Source organism: Pinus tabuliformis, chromosome 8 (genome assembly GCF_031772625.1).
Source record: "Pinus tabuliformis cultivar Carrire ecotype Pingquan chromosome 8, CPIR1, whole genome shotgun sequence".
Taxonomy (NCBI): Eukaryota; Viridiplantae; Streptophyta; class Pinopsida; order Pinales; family Pinaceae; genus Pinus; species Pinus tabuliformis.
Genome location: NC_142294.1, coordinates 1,734,039,735 through 1,734,062,435, shown reverse-complemented (window position 1 = coordinate 1,734,062,435; position 22,701 = coordinate 1,734,039,735). Strand labels below are relative to the sequence as shown.

Below are 22,701 nucleotides of genomic sequence, written 5' to 3'. Positions count from 1 at the left end.
AAATCTATAGAAGTTGGCTTGAGCTCCTAGTGATCTTGCGCCGGCTGACCAAGTGACAACCTGTAGTGAGAATTAGTACTTGTGCATATAACACCGACGCTTCCAAGTTTGTTACGAACTACCGGGTTGATAAAAGTAACGTTGGTAGCCCAGGAGTTGCAACATTCTTGCTGCAATACTGTCACTCACCACCCTCCCCTCCACATTTGAAATCTTGAGTTGCTCTGTCAAAGAAGCCCACTGGGAGATCCTGAGAGATGCAGGGGAAAGGGTTCCTTCTCAGTTTTTTCTTACTTTGTTTCGAAGGATATTCACTGAAATGAGACACAATATTGGAGGAATGAAGGAGCACATTGATATTCAAATTCTTGAAAATGAATATATTTCCAAGTATCCAGATGCCCCAAACCACAAAAATAGGTAAGGTGCAGAGAGGTTTAAAGTTTTCCACCCAAAAAAGAAGGGTGTCTTCAAAAGAGTTTTGAAGAGCATTTTCCTTTATGCCCATTATCAGAACCATAGTCTTCCAGATTTCCTTAGATATGCTACAACTTATGGGAAGGTGATCCACTATTTCTTGTTGAAGTCTACAAAGACAACATTGATTTGGCCTTATGAACCCTCTTTTCTAAAGATTTTCCCAAGTTAAGATTTTGTTGTGGAGGGCTAACCAAGAGAAATATTTTAGCTTTTTTGGGGCATTCCATTTCCAAATGTAGTTTTTCCACCAATTGGAACTCTGATTTACAATGAAGCATGCATTAGCTTCATAAGCTAGTCTTGCTTTCACTTTGCCCGCAGTGGCATCCCAACTCCACACCAACAAGTCCTTTGTGTTTTTTATGCAGAATCCATTGATGGACAATTCCTTTATGAAAGAGTCCCATTTGTCAGCCAGAGAACCCATCAGTCCAATATCAACTGAGGACAACCACTGGCTATTTGAATTGGGAGAGTAGGCTACACCCTTTACTTGATTTAGATATTTGTATCCTTTGGAGTTTAAAATGGATGGATATAATTGACATGGAAGTGCAAAGGAGATAGAACAATCTATGCCACTAAGAAAATATCACTTTATAGGGTGAAAGAAACTATCAACATTTGCATTATGTACTTCCTATTCCCTACAAGCAATGGTGGAACATTTCCAAAAGGTTTTTGCCAATTGTCTTAATAGATTCCTCTTTAAAACTATTTTGTTTCTTTGGCAAAAGTAGCCTTCCTTCCAGTAAAAAAGTTTGTATTGTGTTATGTCAAAGCCACCAAAGTATTTTCGTCAATTAGATTTTGAGATACATATTGTTATATTCGATAGAAGTAGGTTGATAAATGGATAACACAACTACCTAGACAAGGAGGAGGCCTTAAAACACACAGGTTACATAGAAGACTAGTTTAAAAAACAACATCAGAATTTGACAAAGTTTCGATGGTGTTTTTGTAAAAAGGGGTTTTCATTTCCGTTGGGACAAAGGAGAGTCGAGACTATGTGCTTTGGTTTATTTATGTTAGAGACCATGCCTCTGCTTTGTGGTCCCTAGAACATTTTATCCTCTCCAAATGATGGTTTATTTTAGGAATAATGAAGCAATAAGAGAAGGAAGATCTAGCAAACATTACTTTCTTTTATCTCAACACATTGCAGATTATAGGGACCCTGTGGATGCATATGGAGGTACAAAGAAGGTTGTGGGAACCACGATAGGTAAGGGTTATCCTTTCTTGGCTTCCATTCAATGTACATGGCTCTGTTATGCTATAGAGAAGCACAAACCTAAAATGTCACATTGATTGTGTTCCTCTCTTTTGAGCAGGTCCGAAGACACTTGCAACTCCGTACGGAAGCATAGAGAAAGTACTTGCATTCATCTCAAGAGAAAGCAAGGGAAACTCTTGCAAGTTACAACCTAGGGTCAATTGGATTCAAAGTTACATGGTCAAAACTTTTTGAGTTATTGCAATTTTTCTCCCTGCCGATATTATCGCGAGTAATACTCCCATATTTTTTTTATACGCGATTTTTTCTGATTTTATCGTGGAGGGTCGGGGTAGCGAGGTTTTATAATGAAAATTTTTATTTTTTGGCATTTCATTTGCACAGTTAGGCACGCGGAGGGCAGAGGAGCATTGGAGAGGGCTTGGAGATATTTCTTGGAGAGGGTTTGGAGATTTTTCAAGTGCTTAGAGGAGAAAATCAAGAGGAGGAGACCGATTATCTCCATAGAAACGGTATGGGGACCAATTTTTTTTTGTTTTCATTGTTTTTAAACATTGTTTTTGGTTGGGTAACTTGGTATGGGCACCAATTTTTTTTTGTTTTCAAACATTGTTTTTGTTTTTTTCATTGTTTTTGGTTGGGTAACTTGGGTTTGGAATGGGGTTTATGAAATTTGCCCAATGTAAATTTGTTTTTGTTTTTTTGGTTGGGTTTGGATTCTGGAATGGGGTTTTTGATGTATTGTTTTACTTTTTTTAGTTTTTTTTGGTTGGGTTTGGATTCTGGAATGGGGTTTCTTAAAATGTATGTAATTTTTTTTAGTTTTTGTACAATGTAAAAATTAGAAAACTAAATTGTAAATTTGTAACTTGTAAATACTAAATTGTAATCCTTATTTTCCCATAGATTCACAACTTCACCGAAACACCATTCAAGTTTTCAACTTCAAAGTTCAAAAACAAACATGCCAAGGAAATTGGATCCTTTCTGGGAATATGGTGAACCTAAAGCTCCGAATGATAGACTAAACTTGACTTGTAAGTTGTGTGGGTTCCATATGTCCGAGGGGGTGTACAGATTGAAGTATCACCCTGCAAAAATACTTGGATTTGATGTAGGGCCTTGCAAAAATACAAATCCTGAACTCATCCAAAAAGCCATGAAAGCATTGGAAGCTTTAGACCAGAATAAAGAGGCCAAAGAAGAAGTGAAGAGACAACTAAAAAAGTCAGTTGAAGCAAGTGGCACTGGTTCTACTGCAACATCAACCAATCTGGTAGCTGCCACATCATTTTTTGTTCCTCGAACCACACTTGGTTCACAACCATCTATTAGTTCAATGCTAAAAATAATTGAGAAAGAACAAGCTGACAAGTTGCTGGAAAAATTTCTCCTCTGGAGTGATATTCCTTTCAACATTGTAAGGAATAATCCATTTTTCCAACCTGCTGTTGATGCTATTGCAAGTGTTGGCCCAGGGTACAAAATCCCTTCTTATCATGATTTCAGAGGCCAGATTCTTCAAAACAAAAAGCTTGACTGCACCCAAAGATTGGAGGATTTTAGGGCATCATGGGCACAAACATGATGCACTGTTATGTCAGATGGTTGGACTGACCAAAAGGGGAGAACACTTATAAATTTCTTGGTTAGTTGTCCCAAGGGGACTATGTTTATCAAATCTGTTGATGCATCTGCACAAATCAAAGATGCAAGAACTTTATGTGATATGCTAGATGTGTTTATTTTGGAGGTGGGTGCGGAAAATGTTGTCCAAGTCATAACGGACAATGCTGCAAATTATGTTGCTGCTGGCAGGATACTTATGGAAATGCATCCTACTTTATTTTGGACACCTTGTGCTACACACTGTATTGATTTGATGTTGGAGGACATAGGGAAAATTCCCTTTGTCAAAGATATTGTTGATTCATCCAAAAGCATTACAAAATTTATATATAACCATACATCTGTGCTTAGCTTCATGAGAAGATTCACCAACAACAAAGAGTTGGTGTGCCCCGCCATTACACGGTTTGCTACCAGTTTCATATCTCTTCAACCCCTCTTGAATTCTATGTGGGATGTGAAGAGAATGTTTCTTTCAGAGGAGTGGCGTGCTTTGCCAATGAGCCACAAACCAGAGGGAGAGGTCGTATGCAGACTAGTTTCATACCAAGAAGACTTCTAGGCGGGAGTGCAGGAGGTGTATGCTGTTACTGAACCTTTGGTAAAGGTTCTTCAATTGGTTGATAGTGAAAAGCCCGCAATGGGCTATTTGTATGAGGCCATGGACAGGGCCAAAGAAGCCATTCGGGCCTACTATGATGATAAGGGAGATGATGGGTTTCAGAGACAACTCCTCCTATGGGGAGTGATTGATGAGTGATGGAACAACACACTCCATCGTCCCATTCATGCTGTTGGGCTTTTCCTGAACCCCACATTTTCTTACGCATGTGGGTTTGTATTTGACGCTGAGATCATGGATGGATTCTTATCCCGTTTCCAGAAGATGGTGCGATCTCTAGCATAACATATAGAGATCTCTAAAGAAATTGAGACATATAGGATGGCAGGTGGCACATTTGGCTTTGAGATGGCTGTCATTGATAGGACGATTAGAATGCCAGGTATTTTTTAGTTTGTAACTTTGTTTCAAATTTCATTGTCTCTTCAGATTCCATTTTTTTCTTATGTTTATTTAAAATTTTATTTGTAATTTTGTTGTAGATGCATGGTGGAGAATGTATGGTGGTAGGGTACCCCTTCTGCAAAAGCTTTCCATTCGCATCCTCAGCCAAACATGTAGCTCCTCTGGATGTGAGCGCAACTGGAGTGTATTTGAAAAAATACACAACAAGAAGCGCAACAGGTTAACACTTAAACATTTAAAATATTGCAAATTTCCAAATAAATTTTTGAATTCATTAAACAATATTTTTTTTATAATTATTAATTATTATTTCATGATCTTTGTACAAGTTGGAGTCCCAGCGACTTAATGACATGGTCTACGTCTACTACAATCTTCCATTGTGGGTGAGGCAACTTGAGAGGACACCTGGTGTGGAGGCCATCTCATTGGATGGGATTGACACCACTGCTGCATGGAGGGTTGATGCCGAGAGGCCTCTCATAGAGTCGGCTGATGATTGGTTAGTGCAGGATGTAGTGGAGGGGGAGGAGGAGGAGGAGAAGGAGGAGGAGGAGGAACATGAGGAGGAGGTGACACCACCTTCTCGGGCTACCCCTGCCACCAGTAGAGGATGTGGTCTACCTCCTATAGCTCCTACTTCTAGTTCTTCAACTTCTAGAGCACATCAGACTCCACTGTCAACTCCAGCAGCATGGGCACCAACATCTACATCTAGAGGGAAAGGGAAAGCTGTGGCATTTTCTCGCAAGAGGGGCAAAGGAAATCAATAGGATTAGACTTTAGTTATTTTCTTAATTTTATTGTATATGAAATTATGACATGATGAGATACATTATTGTATTTTTTGTTGATATTTTGAGGCTGAGTTGGGACTCAGGAGTTAGGACTTACTATTCAGGACATGATTCAATGTTATGTGTGATTTTAGCACTAGAAATGATATTAAACATCTTATATATTAGCTCTTTTATCATATTTATGTGTCAATGTATTTATTTTATGTTGTAGATGGTTTAGATATTAAAAAAATTGAAAAAAAAAAGAATATTTTTGTACCAAACGATTTTTTCCGATTATTTCCCGATAATTACGAATTTTTCTGATTTTTTCCTCGTGCCGATATTATCCCGATAATGATTAATGCAACATTGGTTTAAGTCGATATTTTTTTATATTACTTTCTCTACCATGGATAAAATATCTGGTCTATTTCCAGAATTTGAAATTGCCCGTCAATAATCCTATCCCAAATATTAGCCCTCATATTGTTCTGGATATAGCTGCCTCACTTCGTACGAGAGTTTAGAGAAGATCCCTACAGAAAATTTACAGGTTTGTGGAAGAAAACAATGAAGGTATGCATCTGATACAATAGTGCATTTTTAGATGAAAGAAATCAAGAAAGATATCAGGCTGCAATGAGGAAAACACAATCCTTCTTCTCCCATCTTTAGGACCAAGGACTCTTCAATTATTTTGCATGAAAAGGCTACTAGTACAAGCAAAAGCAAATGTAAATCGTTTATCTGACGATAAAGGAAGTGCATGAAATGAGTTCTTGTTGTTTGACCAACGACGACAACATTAGCCTTTTCTAGTGCTCTATTTCTGCATAAAAGTATGCAACCTTTCCTAGTGCTCTATCTCAGCATGAAAATAGTCAAATGTATGAGGCGAAAAAATTCTATATGAATCAAGATAAAACGCGTTCCAACGAGAATCTTTAATTCTCAATATGGCAACGTAATTGGACTTGAATTCCAATGGTTATACTACTATATCCTCCAAGGAAAGGTAGCTTGGTTTGAATGGTTTTGGGCGGAGCATATGAGAATTGTATTTCAAAGTGCCTTAGTCTTTGGCTCCATCTTCCGAAAGACATTCATATTAGCCCGACAAAATTTCTGCATCTACTAACTAATATTGTGTTTGTAAAGAATCTCTTGCATTTTTATTTGAATCTTGTGTTGGTGAAACTCGATATTCAAATTCCCTTTAAACAAATACTCTCGCATACACACCAGTCTCTCTCCCTATATTTTACCTAAAAAGAAAGAGGTTTAAGTGACCTAATGAAAATTGTGATTCCATAATGTAAGGCATTGTATGTACTTAACATGGTTGGACTATTGGCTATTGACTTGGAGTTCATATTGAATCATAGCTTATTATTAATCTATCTTTGAAGGGTCATTATAAAATGGTTGACCAACCGATAACAAAAAGTTATTTATTTTGAGTTTGTGATGCTCAATGTTCAAAAAATGACTTCATGCTTATGAGAGACTCAGTGACTGGTTATTAGGCACTGACATTCTCATTTAAATCTGCAACAGAAACTTATGACATTTATGTGAATGCTGCTGTCAATGTTGATGATCATGGTATAAGAGAAGTTTGCAGGGTTAAAAAAAGTAATAATCACAGACATATATTATTTTTTCTGAATAAGTCTACTCCTATATTGATACAAAATATTTTTACAACGAGGCAGCAGCCTCAAGAGGTCTAGCCTTGAATATGGCTTACGCACATTACAAATCTGAAAATTGACCCAAAAAACTAGTAGAAGACCGACTAGAACTCGGACTATGACCGGTACATTGAAACAGGAACCACATTGTAAAAAATGTAGACTAACTGGAGTGCCGAAACTGCTTGACTAAGTTGATACATTTAACCCGAACTGTTAACATAGAGAAAAACAATTGAACATTTCCCCTTGAACAGACACGGAGATTGCAAAAGAGAACGACAACCTGATTATGCATCTTGAGTGGTGGAAGGCACTTCTTCCACAATCCGACAACCGAAGCTGGAGGAGTCATCATCGTCTGAGGGATGACCCTCTTCTCTTGGCGGACCAAATTCACTCAGAACATTCGAACACGCCAGAGCTGGCTTATCCTGGGAAGCAGAACTCCTTGGGACATCGCCCTGTTGTCTCGGATTCTGAGAGGTGCCTGACAATTCTTCCGCCCTCGGCATTGAAGTCGCATTTGGAATTACTGAAACCAAGCCAATTGCGCCTTCACTAAGCTGAATTGTAACAGAAGCAATGAAAGAGTGATTGCTGAGAGTGCAGGGGATTTGAAAGTGGGTTGAATGCGCATGAGTATGGTGTGGGTTCGATAATGCAGCTTGGTTCCCCCGGCCACGACCACGACCTCGCCTGGTAGCATGATGGCTTTCAGTGCTGCCTCCTGAAGAGCCAGAGAAGGTATCCGAGGAAGAGGAAGAAGCCTGGTGAATGGGTCGACCACGGGCGCCGCCCCTTCGGCAGCCCATTCTTTGGCATAGGATAGGCATGCTGCTCAGAGCAAAAAGAGCAGGACAAGCAGCAAGTCTTTGCAGACCAGGGGAGATTGGAAGGGGGAGAGTTATCCCACTCGCCGGTGATCTGAGAAAGCTGGAGGACAAATGACAGAAGAAAATGTTGAAGGGACTTTGGAGAACCAAGAGATCCAGCAGAGAAACTACTTCGCGTGCTTGAGCGCCATGGATTCCTGGATTATCCCAAGAGCAGAGCACTACAACTGCGAGGAGGCCAGACATTCGCAAAAGAGGAACACAACAAAATTGGAGGAGCGCCATGGGATTAGAGCGAGGGAGCCTGTGTAGAATGTCGTGCCGCATTAATGCAGCCATGAATGAGCTTGCTAGGAGATTGAAGTCTGGCAGCAAGTGAGGCCAGGTGTCGTTGAAAGTGCTCCACGCGCCTGCCCCTCCCGCCGACTTCGTACCTCTACTTGTACCGTTCACCCGCATCCGGGAGGGATAGATCTTGTGCACCAAAAGAGTGCAGTCTTGTTTAAGTTGCTTATCATTAGAACTACTGAGAGGACCAGAGAAGAAAGGGAGCTGCTGATCAGACCCTTGATTAGCCAATCTATCCGCTACTTTGTTGGCAGATCGCCGAACATGCTGGAAGGTAACGCTGCGGGAATATGTGAGCCATTCTTCAATTTGCTCTAGTCTACTTAGGAGCCGCCAGCTAGAAGTGATCTTTCCAGCTGATGTGCCTGATTGGATCCAAGTAGCTGCCTCAATTAAGATTTGTGAGTCCCCTTCTATCACCAGAGGGAAGAAATTTTCAGTTACAGCTGTGCAGATGCCCTTCCATAAACCTTCAAGTTCGGCTGCATTGTTGGTATCTCTTCCTAGCGAGCCATGATATATATGCAGAGCCGAGCCCTTAGCATTTTTGAAAATGCCTCCATATCCAGTCGGCCCTGGATTGCCCTTGGCAGCACCATCAAAATTTAACTTTATGGTATGGGAGACAGGAGGAGACCAGTATTGGGGGGAATCAGAATGAATGGAGGGATTGAGAGTGGCATGAGCAGAGAAAGTGAGATTTAGATTCCAGTTTTCCAGAATGAGGCATTCTTGAGGAGAGGCTGGCAGGTTCGAATTTTGCCAGTGTTTCAGAGCAAGAGTTTCTTGTAGTTTCTGTTTGAGAAGAAGCCAAAGGAAGTCCAGGGGCGAATGGAGATTTTTAAAGATCTTTTTGTTCCTCTCCTTCCATATGATCTAATAGACAAAGCCCGAAAGAAGGTTCCAGAGGGAGTTGAGGACTGGACTTTGGAAGGGATGCTGAGGCCAATTCCTGATTGTATTTGTGATGTCTCCCTCTCGTCTTCTCGTTCTCCTATTCCACTGAGCAATTCTCTCCCAGAGTTCTGCAACTAGCGGGCAGACATCCAAAAGATGCAAGATGGTCTCTGAATGGAGGTTGCAGTTGGGACATCTGGAAGGCCCAATAAAACCTCACTTTTGAAGATTATCCCAGGTGAGGATCTACTATTTGCTTAAAAGCCACAGGAACGTGGAGACTTTTGGCCAGATACTTGGTTGCTAGATCTTATCCCATAGCTGATCCTTAATTATCTGCACTGGATGATAGAGAATTTGGTATGCCTCCTTGGTGGTGAATGTCCCTTTTGGAGAATATCCCCACCAAATTTTGTCCCTCTGATCCGAGAACTTGATTTTCCTAAGTTTGAGCTCTTGATCAATCTCTTCAAAGGTTTCCTCTTGCCAGTTGGCTTGCCAGGTGTCTGCTGATCTCCATTGTTGAAAGCCTTGAGGGGATTGCTGCTGCCAGAATTGACAAACCTGGGTTTGATCACTGTGTTGCATGGTAGCTTGCCATTTGGGTCTGTGGAAGAGAGCAGCTAGTTTGGGGAGCTGCTGCCAGGAGTCTTCCCAAAATCTTGCTGTGGTGCCTGAGTGTATTTCCCAAAAACTGTGCGCTTGAATGAAGACACTGTGCTTTCTGGCAGCATTCCAAATTAACGATCCAGGGTTGGTGATGCTTATGCGGATGAGCTCCTCTAGGGGGCTTCCTGGAGCGTATTTGGCATGCCAGATACGAGCCCATGGAGTGTGCGGATTGGAGACCCATTTCCACCAGATTCGGGCACCCATGGTGTTGTTGCTGTGAAGGGGATCCCTTAGACCCAGCCCGCCAGCTGACTTCGGAAGGCAGACCTCAGTCCATTTGACGAGCGCCCATTTTCTGTTGAGTCCTGAGGAGCCCCATAAGAAATTTCTCTGAAGATTGCGAATACTCTTAAGAACCCATTTGGGAGCTGCCAATATGGAGAATAAATACAGAGGCATGGCTTGGAGAATGGATTTGATAAGTATGAGCCTGCTGGCGATATTAAGAGAGCGGAAGGTCTAGGAGGAGAGCCTGGTTTCTAGATTTTCAAGGAGGGTTCTCCAGGAGGCATGTTTGATAGCTGAGTCTATCAGGGGAGCCCCAAGGTATTTCTAGGGAAGCACAGCTATAGGATAGCCCAAGATCCTGGCTATATTCTTCTGAGTTATACTGGGGGTATTGAAGAAGAAGAGCTGGGATTTGGCAGCATTGATGAAGGTGCCTGAAGCTTTAGAGAAGAGATTCAGAAGGGCTAGGAGGACAGAGGCCTCTTGAACTGACGGATGGCCAAAAAGCATAGTGTCGTCAACAAACTGTTGGTGAGAGAGGGGAGAAAGTCCATGAAGAGAAATTCCCTTTAGAGAGTGAGAAGAGATAGCAGAATGAAGGAGATGACTGAGACCTTCGGCCATGAGCACAAAGAGGAACGAAGAGAGAGGGTCACCTTGGCGAATACCTCGGGAAGGTTGGAAAGGCAAGGAAGGAGAGCCATTCAGAAGGATAGAATAACAGGGGGAGGTAATAAGATTCATGAGCCAACACATCCAGGTGGCGCTGAAGCCAAAAGATAAAAGCATTTGATTGATGTAGGACCAATTGAGTTTATCGAATGCTTTAGAAAGATCTAGCTTGGGAATCATACCTGGCTTTTTTAGAATCTTGAGAGAATGAATCACTACATGTGAAAGTATGATACAATCCAGAATCTGGCGCTTTTCTACATACCCTGTCTGCTCTGGAGAGATGAGGAGAGGGAGTAGAGGTTTGAGCCTATTTGCCAAGACTTTTGAAATGTGTTTGTAGATTAGGTTACAAAGAGCGATGGGCCTGTATTTGTTTGGAGTACTGGAATCTTCCACCTTTGGCACTAGCGCTATGAAGGTAGTATTGAGGGAGGGGAGGATCCAGTGCATCAATCTTGCTTCTTCCATAAGTTCCCAAACCTTTGTTTTGATGTGCTCCCAGAAGGCGTGGAAAAAATTGGCTGTAAAGCCATCAGGTCTCGGCGCTTTGCCATCCTTCAGTTGGGCCAACGCATCCTCCACTTCCTGCATGGATATTGGCTGGAGTAACATATTGTTGTGGTCCTCCATGATGATCTTTGGAATATGCTGCGTGATAGAATGTATTTCCCGAGTTCTGCTGCCTGGAGGCTCTCTAAGAATGTCCTGAAAGTGCTCTTTGAATTCTTGTTCCATTTCTTCATGCACTTCCAGACGTTCTCCTTGCTTATTGTTGATGAAGGCGATGTAATTGTGCATTCTCCTTTGAACTATGGTTCTGTGAAAGAATTTGGTATTTTTCTCTCCATCCTTGAGCCATCTGACCTTGGATTTTTGACGCCACAGTGTTTCTTCTTGTTTCCAACGTATTTCAATCTTGGTTAAGAGTGACTTCTCCTATTGCGCATAGTCTTCAGTTCTGCCTTCATAGATGATGCATTGTTGCAATGTGTTCATTTGCTCCTCCAATATTTTCTGATGGTCGAAAATATTTCCAAACTGAAAGCGATTCCAGGATTTGAGCGCTTGTTTGAGATATTTTAACTTTTGTTGAAAGTGGAACATTTTGGCTCCTTCTGGGGGATTGACAGATTTCCAAGCATCGATCACAACATCTTTGAAATTAGGATCTGAAAACCAAAAAGATTCGAAGCAAAAGGGTCTGTTGCTCCTGGCACCCGGACGCGACCATTGTAACATTATGGGCCAGTGATCATAACCTACTTGAGGCAAGATGGAGGCATGAAAGTCCCCCCCCATGTGAATAGCGTTGTCTGACATGAGAAATCGATCCAGTCTGGAGGCTATCTGCTGTGAACCCCTTCTTTTATTGGTCCATGTATAAGTGCCATTGGAAGTCTGTAGGTCCATTAATTGATTTCTGTGGATGAAGTCTTTGAAGCCGTGACTATCTTCATCCAGCCTCGATCGTCCACCAGACTTTTCCTCCAAAGAGGTGATGATATTGAAATCACCCCCACAGATCCAGAGGGGAAAGCACCTGTCAGAGTTGAGCTCTGAAATAGTATCAAGCAGATCCAGTTTTTTTTGTAATTCTTGCGGAAAATACACATTGGATAGATGACCGTGGATATTGGTTCCGATTAGGTGGAAGGTAGTCTGAATGAAGAAGTGAGAGGCATGGAAGTCATGAAGGTAGAGCTCTTGAGGATTCCATATGATTGCGAGCCCTCCAGAAGCTCCAGAAGCATCCACTGAGACTGAACGACACCCCGGCCAGGCTTTATTTAGTATTTTTTCCAGAACTGTACTATTGCATTTTGTTTCTTGAAGGTAAATTATTGAAGGCTTGTCTTGCTGGATCATTTTTTTAATCATCCTGTGTTTTGCAGAGCCATTGAGCCCTCGTACATTCCATGAGACGAGCTTCATGGGGAACAATGGCGAAGAGTTTTGTAAAACTTGGTTAGCTTGGGGAATCTACTAGAATCCACCTGCATTTCTCCGATAATGATAGTCCTCTACAGATCTGTTTTGCATCCATGTTTCTTCGTCTCCTTCAAGATTTTTTTCCCGTCCCAAGGACTGCCTGCTTGAATACCAAGATATTTGTTGTGTTGTGCTCTGGTTAAAACTTCTTCTAGTCTTTCAATTTCCCGAGAGTGTATAGCGCTGAATTCCTTCTGTTTGCATGCTACTTCCAGCTTGAGTATGTCCAGACTCGCCAGATCCACACTTTCTGGTGCCTCCTCCATGTGTATCGGTGTATTCTGTTCTTCCTCCTTTGAATGCTGTTGCATGCTTAGTGCTAGAGCTGCATCTATCTCCATGTTAGAAGATTGTATAGCTGTGTCTTTGTCTTTATTTGCATTGGAGGTGGAGGCGGGGGTGATGATGGATTCAGAGGCCTAGAGGGGATCTGTAGACTTGGGCGTATGAGGGGGAGACGAAGGATATGGATCCGAGGGGGGGATTGAGAGGTTGTCCTCCATGCTGTTCTTGGAAGTCAGGATTTCAAAACTGTTCCGAGTAATGGGTTTCTTGAGATTTTCAGGATCCATTGAGTGTTTCTTAGCATGCCTTCTTCTACTTGGAAATTTTGTGAACCCCTTAGCATCTTTGCTTGCCTCTGTGATAGGGGTTTTGGGCTGCAGATTTAGAGGGAAATCCCTGAAGAGATGGCCATGTTCATGGCACTTCCTACAGCGAAAGGGAACATGCTCGTAGTCTATTGTTTGAACCCATTCATAATCATCATGAAATAAGCTTACCGAGTCAGTTAGAGCTTTGGCGAGATGCATGTGAACACAGATTCGGGCATATGAGGTGTATCTTCGGCATTTTGTTTCCTCAGTGACCTTGATGAAGACCCCCAGGCTGTTACCTATGTCCTTTAGGGTTTCCTCGTTCTAGTATTCCAAGGGAAGAGAGTACATTCAGATCCATACTGGAGCCCAGTTGAAGTCTTCCTTATCTGGATTGAACCTCTCAACCCAATCATGCAGGTACAGGCCGATTGAGTTGAAGAAATATGGGCCACCCTCGAAGATACGCACTTTGTCCTCCAGAAAGGTAAAGGTAGCAGTGAAGAAGCCTTTAGGTCCAAGCTGCAAGGTGACTTGACCTTTTGGCTTCCACTTGGAGGCAATCCAACCTTGCAGGGATTTTTCAGTAGGACAAAATCCAAGAAACTTGCCTATGAGGGCATGATCCCTCATATATTGAATCTGGCTGTTGATGCGCTGATTGGGGAGATCTATTTTGATTCTTTCAGCAGATTTGGGGATGCATGTTGCAGAGGACGTTTTGGGTCTTGACGTCGAGTTGTTATGGTCAGAACCTTTATCTTTAGCAGTCGATGGGCTGGTAGTAAAGTCACCATCATTATTTACAGCTTGATCAGTTACCTACTCTGCCAGTGGATCAGAACCGGAATAGGCATTTTTTCCTGCGCTAGTCGACTTGTCAGGAATGGGATCGGAGGGGGGAGAGGGGGTCATGCCCGCCCCTCCGGAGAGCGGATTCATGGAGGCGGAGTCAGCAGAGACGCCAGAGTCTGGAGATAGAGAGCACCTTGGGAGAGAATACCAGGAAACGCAGGAACCCTAGCTATGCCGGTCGGCCCTGAGCGCCATCGTTCTTCATCTTCCCCCAAAGGATTTATTTTTGCTATCCACAAACATATATTATTAACATGTAAGTGAAAATGAGATTGATTACTTTATGTGTCTAAGAAAACATCACTTTATAGGGTGAAAGAAACTATTAACAACTAGATTATGTACTTCATGTCCCATATAGGCGATGGCAGTTTTTTTCCAAAAGGTTTCTGCAAATTGTCTTCATGGATTCCTATTTAAAACTATTTTGCTTTGTTGGCTAAACTAGCCTTCTTTAAAGAAATAAGTTTTGGAATGTGTTATGTCAAAGCTACCTAGGCATTTCCGTTAATCAAATTTTGAGGTGCATATTGCTATACTTGATAGAACAAGGTTGATAAATAGATAACACCACTTCCTTGAAATGCCCAGGTTATAGACCATGTCAATTTAGAAAACAACAACGAGGTTTGTTGGTATCATCCCAAGACCCTTTTTCCTTCCTAAAAACATATCATTTATCCATTCCTTTTCATCATATATCCCTTAGAATCCTTGAAAATTGATTATTAATAGTCTTATAGTTATTAAATTGCATAGAAATTGATTTAGGGGTTTTATGTTGAAGAATTAGAAGTTTTTGATGAAATGGTTACAGGAAGTACCCACATCCTGTAATGAGCTTATCGTTTGACATGTGGCGCAGCAGTTGGGCTAGAACGAAAGGCATGGACGAAAAGCAGAATGTCCAAACATGGACAAACACCTATCTCCCAGCCGAATCGATCCTCCTATATACGCGGTCAACTCAAGTCAAAGCAGGGCACTCTGGCAGACAAAAGCAGCAACAACAGCTCGTTCCATTTTTATTTAGTTTTTGTTCTTTTTGAAAACACTTAGCATAGAAACATTTTGAAAAGGCTTGATGTAATAAAAGCGGCAACAACCGAATGTACATTCATTGTCGAAATGACATGGCTGTGGATATACATATGTAAATACAGTCCGTTTAATGGTTAATTTTTTAATCGTTGAATCGTTCCAGAACATAGTTTTAAGTTTAATACTAAGACCTATTCACAGTTACGACGTGTGTATCTCTTGCATTGATTTGGTAGCCGGTCGATTATAAGCCAGTGTACCCTTAGGACGCGGACGGGCCCTGCGTTCAATCGGTATACTGTCCATTTATTTCGTTCGCATTTCGGTTATCGTATGGTTGCATAGTGGTATTGATTCAATTTCGATTTCCATAGCTTATGGTTTGCATAACAGTTACATAGCTTTCGATTTCCATAGCTTTTGATTTCCATTGAATGTATATGGTTTGCGCTTATGAATGGTTTGTGTTTATGGCTATGCTGAACAGTCATCACTGAGATTTGGAAGTGCGTCCTGTAAGGGATTCGATCCCTGTGTGGCTTGTAAAAGCACCATCATAAACTCTGTTTTTATCTCATAATTCATTTATGATTTCCATATAGTTTGATATAGTGTAAATATCATTGAATGCTGTGTGTTTACTGAACAAGGGTTTTCTGGGTAATATCTTTGTAAGGAGATTAAAATCATTGTTACAGTCATACACAGTGCTTAGGTTTAGTGTTTAATTTGGTAAATGCATCTCATGACAAGCATTGTAATCAAGTATATCAGTAGGGTAATCTGAGTGTTTGAATGATAGGCTACATATTCCAGTCTTCCGTAAAGAAGCCTTGTAACCTACATCATAATCACTTGGCCAGCAATCCTTTATGTCTATATATTTTAGACCATGCCTCTAAGCTTACACACCTTGGTCGATATTAAATCTAGAGTCTAGCCTAGTACCCTAGCTAGAACACTACATTTTGGCGCCGTTGCCGGGGAGGCGTACTTAAAGGATTCAAACAAAAAGAAAAAAATTTCAACACACAAAAATAAACAAAAACACAGTTAGAAATCATGTTCATTTATGCCTAGACTTAGAGACAATCAAGGGAGATTTGTAAAAACCCCCCACCATCTAAAAACTAACCCATCATCATCAGGAGCAGACTCTCTAGGGAATACAACACCAGCTGAGGAGGATATCCAAACATTGGAAGAAAGATTTTACTCAGGACAGCAAATTACTCTTGCTGAGAGGGAAACTCTATTTGCACATAAATCACAGCAGAAGCCCTTTCCTAGATCTTCTACACAAGGGAAAAGTAGTACCATTACCAAGCAATCTTCTTTTTCCCCTTTTCCACCAAGTGACATGGACACAAAGAGACCAATTAGAATGGCTGAGGAGGGATCTGGATCAGTTCCCCACCAAGAGGAGGAGGAGTCAACTTTTAAGTTCCCTATACAAGAACCACAGGAGGATGAGGAGATCAAAATGAAAAATATACCCCCATCCGTGCTACCCAATTCCTATGGGATGGCTTCAGAGGATCCATACTCATTTTTATTCGAGTTTGACTTTGTATGTCGAACTTATGGCTATACAGATGATGCTCATAGGCTCAGATTGTTTCCAGCCACATTAAAGGCAGCAGCCTTGAAATGGTTTATGGGGCTAGGTGAGCATGCCATAGTTGATTGGGATGACATGAGGGGAATATTTCTAAGGAAATATCAGCCTTATTGCAGATCCAAAGACTCTAAAGATGATATCTTTAGAATGAGTCAGTAGGAGGATGAAACCTTAGAAGAATATTTAGAACGGTTTGTCTATAACTTGCAAAAATCTAAACACCGAACAATGCCTCCTGATCTAGTCCGCACAATATTCTTGAAAGGTATCCGGGAAGAATACATGGATGATCTCAACTTAATGGGAAAAGGTGACATTTCTGCCTTACCCTTTGAAGAAATAGCTGAACTGTGTGAAAAATATTCAAGGAGTAAAGCCAAAATGGGAAAGAGAACCTTGTCATCTAGGGTCACAAAAACTGCCTCTGCAAGTGTCACCCGGGCTGAAATTGGTAATCTTTTAGAAGAGTTCAAAACAGATTTGTTGAGCACTCTAGGGAACCAAATTGATACCTTAAAAGCCAAAAAGAAACAGGAAGAAGAAGATAATATCATGGCTATTTTCTGCCCCAAATGTCGCAAGAAACATGCATTAAAAGACTGCCCTCTAGAGAATATCCAAGTTTGTGCTTTCTGTACTGAGCATCATGATATGTTTAACTGTCCTAAAGTGAAAATTTTGCAGAACTGTAACATGGCAGCCAGTACAGAGATGGAGAACGTGTATTACATGGGCGCAAAGCGACCATGGCAGCCAAGGCAAGCACCCCAAGGTATGTTTCCTAATCAAAATCTGCAATTTCCTATGAATGATCAGATGTATGCACAAAACTCATGGAATGTACCTATGCCATGGCAGCATGGAAACCAACAACAAAATCAATGGAGACCGTCTCAACAGTACTCACAATCTTATCATCCATATCCTCAATCATACCCACCTTACTCACAGCCATATCAACAGTACCAACAGCCATATCCATCACATTCTCAAACATATCAGCAGCACCCTCAGCAAGTTGTTTATCAGCCCCAACCTTCCCAACAAGCACTGCCTGCTCCTCCACCAATAAATGTACCACAACTGCAATTTCCAACTAACCCACAACCTCCCAGACCCACTCAAATTCCTGCTCAAACTGTCCCAAATCCGAATAATAGAGCAGAGAGGCCAGCCTATAATGTAGAGGAAGGAACTTCATACTCCACACTGCCTTTGCAAAACATTAATCTGAGGTCTGGTAGGGTGCTCCAAAAGGATTCTCCAATAACAGATCAGCAAGAAGAAAACTCAGAAAAAGACAATGAAATGACAACTCAAACAAAACCAAGCAGTGATACCAAAGATAAACAGATGCAATCACTGCATCCACCTTTTCCAGACCGATTGGTCCAAGTAAAACCACCATTGCCTCCACCACAATTTGATGTCTTGGATGAACTTAAAAATGTCTACATAAAAATCCCACTGCTGCAAGCTATAAAGGACATTCCTATCTATACCAAAGCCATCAAAGACATGTGTCTCAAGAAGCCTGCTAGGAAAAGGATTGATCCTCAGACCATCCATGTTTTAGGAAATTTAGCAGGCCTTATGACCAATACCATCTCCATGGAGAAGTATGTTGATCCTGGCATTCCCAAATTAACCACCATCATTAACAACATACGGATTCCAAACACTTTGATAGATCTTAGAGCTGCAATCAATGTCATGACCCTTGAAACCATGAGAACACTCCAGCTCATGAATTTGCAACATACCACGATTGTTCTTGAACTAGCGGATAGGTCCAAAGTCATTCCTGAAGGGATTTTGGAAGACATCATTGTCTCACTAAACTCTTGGGAATATCCAGTGGATTTCCTAGTCCTTCAACCCAAATCCAATTTAGGAGGACACCCTATCATCCTAGGTAGACCATGGTTAGCGACTGCTGATGCATTTATTGGATGCCGATCAGGCAACATGATTATCTCTAGAGGGACCGAAAGAAAACAACTCACCCTCTATCCATCGGCACAATCACCAGCAGTAACACATAACCTGTGGCTTGATGATAAATTTAATGATAAAGAAGAAGTACAATCTGTTTTTAGCATTGACCAGATCTACGATTTCCATGAAGACAATAATGATTTGGTAGAATTATTTCTTTCTCAACCCGATGTATCTGAAAATTTGAGAAATGAACAATATAATGCTGCAGATGTACTTTTGGCTCAAAACTTTCAAGAAACATGCACTATCCACTCTTTGCAATCTACATTTCACGACATCTTTCCAGTTCAATCCATCACCAATACACAGAGTCAGGTCATAGAGATCAGTCCAGGGAAAACTTTGAACATAGGCAACCACCTAGACTCATCTCAGCAAGAGAAATTGATTAGACTCTTGAAAAAGTACCAAAAAGCCTTTGCTTGGGATTACACTGACATGCATGGGATTCACCCCGACACATGCACTCACCATATCTACACAGATAGCACCATTAAACCTGTGAGGCAACCACAAAGAAGAATGAACCCCATGCTCCAAGACATTGTCAGAGAGGAATTGCAAAAACTTTTGAGAGTCAACTTTATATATCCTATTTCTGACAGTCAGTGGGTATCCCCATTGGTTATCGTGCCCAAGAAAAATGGTAAGTGGCGCATCTGTGTTGATTACAGACAGCTGAATAAAGCAACGCTCAAAGACTACTTCCCACTGCCATTTATTGACCAAGTGTTAGACACCCTAGCTGGCAAATCATCATTTTCTTTTCTTGATGGTTTCAGTGGCTACAACCAGATTAGAATTGCCTCTGAAGACCAGGAAAAAACCACATTCACCTGTCCTTGGGGCACCTATGCCTACAATGTTTTGCCATTTGGACTTTGTAACGCTCCAGCTACATTTCAACGAGCTGTGTTAGCTATTTTCGCTGATTTAATTCATGATTGTGTTGAAGTGTATATGGATGATTTTTCAGTATATGGCAATTCATTTGAACATGCATTAGAAAATCTTGAGAGAGTTTTGAAAAGGTGTATTGAAGCTAACCTGTCCCTCAGCAACGAAAAGTGCTTCATGATGTTAAATGAAGGGATAGTGTTGGGCCATTATATCTCTTTTCAAGGCATCCAGGTTGACCCAGCCAAGATCCAGATTATTGCCGATTTGCCTATTCCTCAAAATCAGAGAGAGGTAAGAAGTTTTCTTGGGTATGCTAGCTATTACCGCAGATTCATTGAACATTTTAGCAAGATAGCCTTACCTTTGTTTAAACTTCTAACCAAAGATGTACTTTTCAACTGGACGGAAAACTGTCAACATGCATTCGAACAACTGAAAAAGAAACTATCTACCGCACCAGTCTTGAGAGGGCCTAATTGGAGTTTACCATTTCATATTTTTACCGATGCATCTGACACTGCAGTAGGTGCATCATTAGGCCAAAAAGAGGAATCTTGTACTTATGCCATTTATTTCATTAGTAAAAATCTAACACCTGCAGAGCTAAACTATACAGTTACAGAAAAGGAAACACTTGCCATCATTTATGCTGTGAATAAATTCCGACATTACATAACTGGTTATGAAGTCTTTGTACATACTGATCATTCTGCCATTAGACATCTCATGAATAAACCAATAACTAGTGGCAGAGTTACCAGATGGTTACTATTGTTACAGGAATTTAACATCACAGTGTTAGATAGACCAGGCAAAGAGAACCAGGTGGCCGATTTTCTTTCTAGACTGCAAAATCCAGGTGAGGTTGTTCCAGTTGAGGATTCTTTTCCGGATGAACACTTACTTGCAATTTCCATAGTCACTCCTTGGTATGTTGATTTGGCTAATTACTTGTCTACAGGAAGGACACCTCCACACTTCACTACAAAGGAAAGGAAAAGACTAATCAAACAAAGTGCTAGATATTCAAGGCTTAATGGCGATCTATTTTATACTGGTTTTGATATGATCATTAGGAGATGTGTAAGAAATGATGAGGTAATTGACATTTTAAAATCTTGCCATGATGAACCGTGTGGTGGGAATTTTGCAGCGAAGCGGACAACCTTCAAGGTTCTTACTCTTGGATACTACTAGCCATCCATTTTCAAGGATGCCAAGAAGTATGTAAAGAGTTGTGACAGCTGCCAAAGAATGGGTAGACCAACAGCTACCGATGAGATGCCCCTTCAGCCCCAAGTTCACTTAGAACCATTTGATAAGTGGGCTCTGGACTTTATAGGACCTATTAACCCAGCCTCCAATGGTAAGAAGTACATCTTAGTATGTACTGATTATGTCACAAAGTGGGCAGAAGCAAAAGCACTGGTGAGAGCAACCTAACACACAGTAGTCAATTTCCTTTTTGAGGAGATTTTTGTGAGGTATGGAGTACCAAGGGAAATAGTTACTGATCAAGGTACTCAATTCACCTCAAAGCTCATGAAGGACATCACAGACAAGTACCAAATAAAGCATAGGAAAAGTACCCCCTACCATCCACAGGCCAATGGGCAGGTGGAATCAACAAACAAAACTTTGGAGGGGATCATTACCAAAACTGTTGCAATGAACCTGAAAAATTGGGAAGAAAAGCTCAAAGAGGCACTCTGGGCTTACAGGATTACTTGGAAAGATACCACAGGATTTACACCATACCAATTGGTGTACGGTAAGGAGGTCATGCTTCCTATTGAATTCCAAATCCATACTTTTAAATTGGCTGCAGATTTACAAATTGATTTGGATCAAGCACAAAAAGAGAGAATCCAGCAGTTAAACCAGCTGGATGAGATGAGGCAGCAAGCAGAACAAACCACCATCCTCATGCAAAAACACAGGAAGCAATGGCATGATTCACACATTAAGAAGAAGCACTTCAAGGAAGGTGACTGGGCTTTACTTTTTGATTCAAAATTCAAGGATCATAAAGCCAAGTTCACCACCCATTGGATGGGCCCCTATGAAATTATTCAGGCTTATGACAATGGTTCAGTCAAGCTCCAAACTATTGATGGCGAAGGTCACTCCTTCACAGTCAATGGTCATCGCCTGAAACTGTACAACAAGCCCATCAGCAAGCAAGATTTTCTCCATACACTATCTCAGCAAAGAGAGGTTGAGATACTGCAGCCCTCAGCTGCAGTATCACTGCCTTAGTTTCATTTCCTTTCAATTTCAAAGTCAAAAAGAAAAAATAATAAAAATAAAAATAAAAAAAAATTTATAAAACAAAAACTAAAAAAATAAATAAATAAATAATGGGTTAGATGTGAAAACCAGTATCTGGCACAATCTAACCCCGAATTCCTACTTGAAAACCAATTCGTTGGCGGGTATGAATTCTCTTTCTTTTGTTCACTGTTTGATTTCTCAGCTGAATCATGACTTGAGGACAAGTCAAACTTTTAGTCGGGGAGAGAGGCATCACCATTCTGTTCTGTTACTTTTATCTCTCCCTTGTAAATTCTTCAAGATTTCTTATTCTATATTTTCACTGTAAATTTCCAACAGCAGCTTGTTACCAGCATGCCAGACTTCAATAAATAAGCTGTTTTGTCATGATTTTATTTCAGAGGGACCTGGTTATAAACATTTTGCAGGGGGACCTGTTCTGTTCAGACATCTATGCTACCAACACCAGCGGTAATGGGACCTGTTTAAGACATTCAGAAGGGACCTGTTAAAGAAATTGACACCAAGGGCTACTTCAACAGAATTTCATCAAGCTTCTACAAGGATTTGGGCATTAACACTCCATCAAATGCCAAGCTCAGTGAACCTGTAACAATATAAGGAGCTGCATGAACATTTTCAAAACTTTCTAAGGGACCTGTTACATTCAGTTTTCTAAGGGACCTGTTACATTCAGTTTTCTCAAGGGACCTGTTACATTCAATTTTCTAAAGGGACCTGTTACATCTTCAAATTTTCTCAAGGAACCTGTACATTCAAATTTTCTTAAAGGGACCTGTTACATCTTCAAAAATTTTTCTCAAAGGACCTGTGCATTCAATCTTCCTCAAAGGACCTGTTACAACAAGCAAAAGAACAGTCAAAAAGGGGATTAGCAACTCAGCATGTCAATACA

General features: G+C 41.0%; 1 protein-coding gene across 1 annotated transcript; it reads right to left on the bottom strand.

Annotated features, from left to right (window-relative positions):
• Positions 1-11,444: 11,444 nt before the first annotated feature.
• On the bottom strand, positions 11,445-12,440 carry LOC149243018 (uncharacterized). The gene has a single exon (XM_089371101.1). The coding sequence runs from the start codon at positions 12,438-12,440 to the stop codon at positions 11,445-11,447; it is 996 nt and encodes a 331-aa protein (XP_089227227.1).
• Between the last annotated feature and the right edge of the window lie 10,261 nt (positions 12,441-22,701).

Bases quoted from the DNA above. Each gene is read 5' to 3' on its own strand.
- LOC149243018 (XM_089371101.1), bottom strand. From the start codon at position 12,440: ATGAAGCTCGTCTCATGGAATGTACGAGGGCTCAATGGCTCTGCAAAA.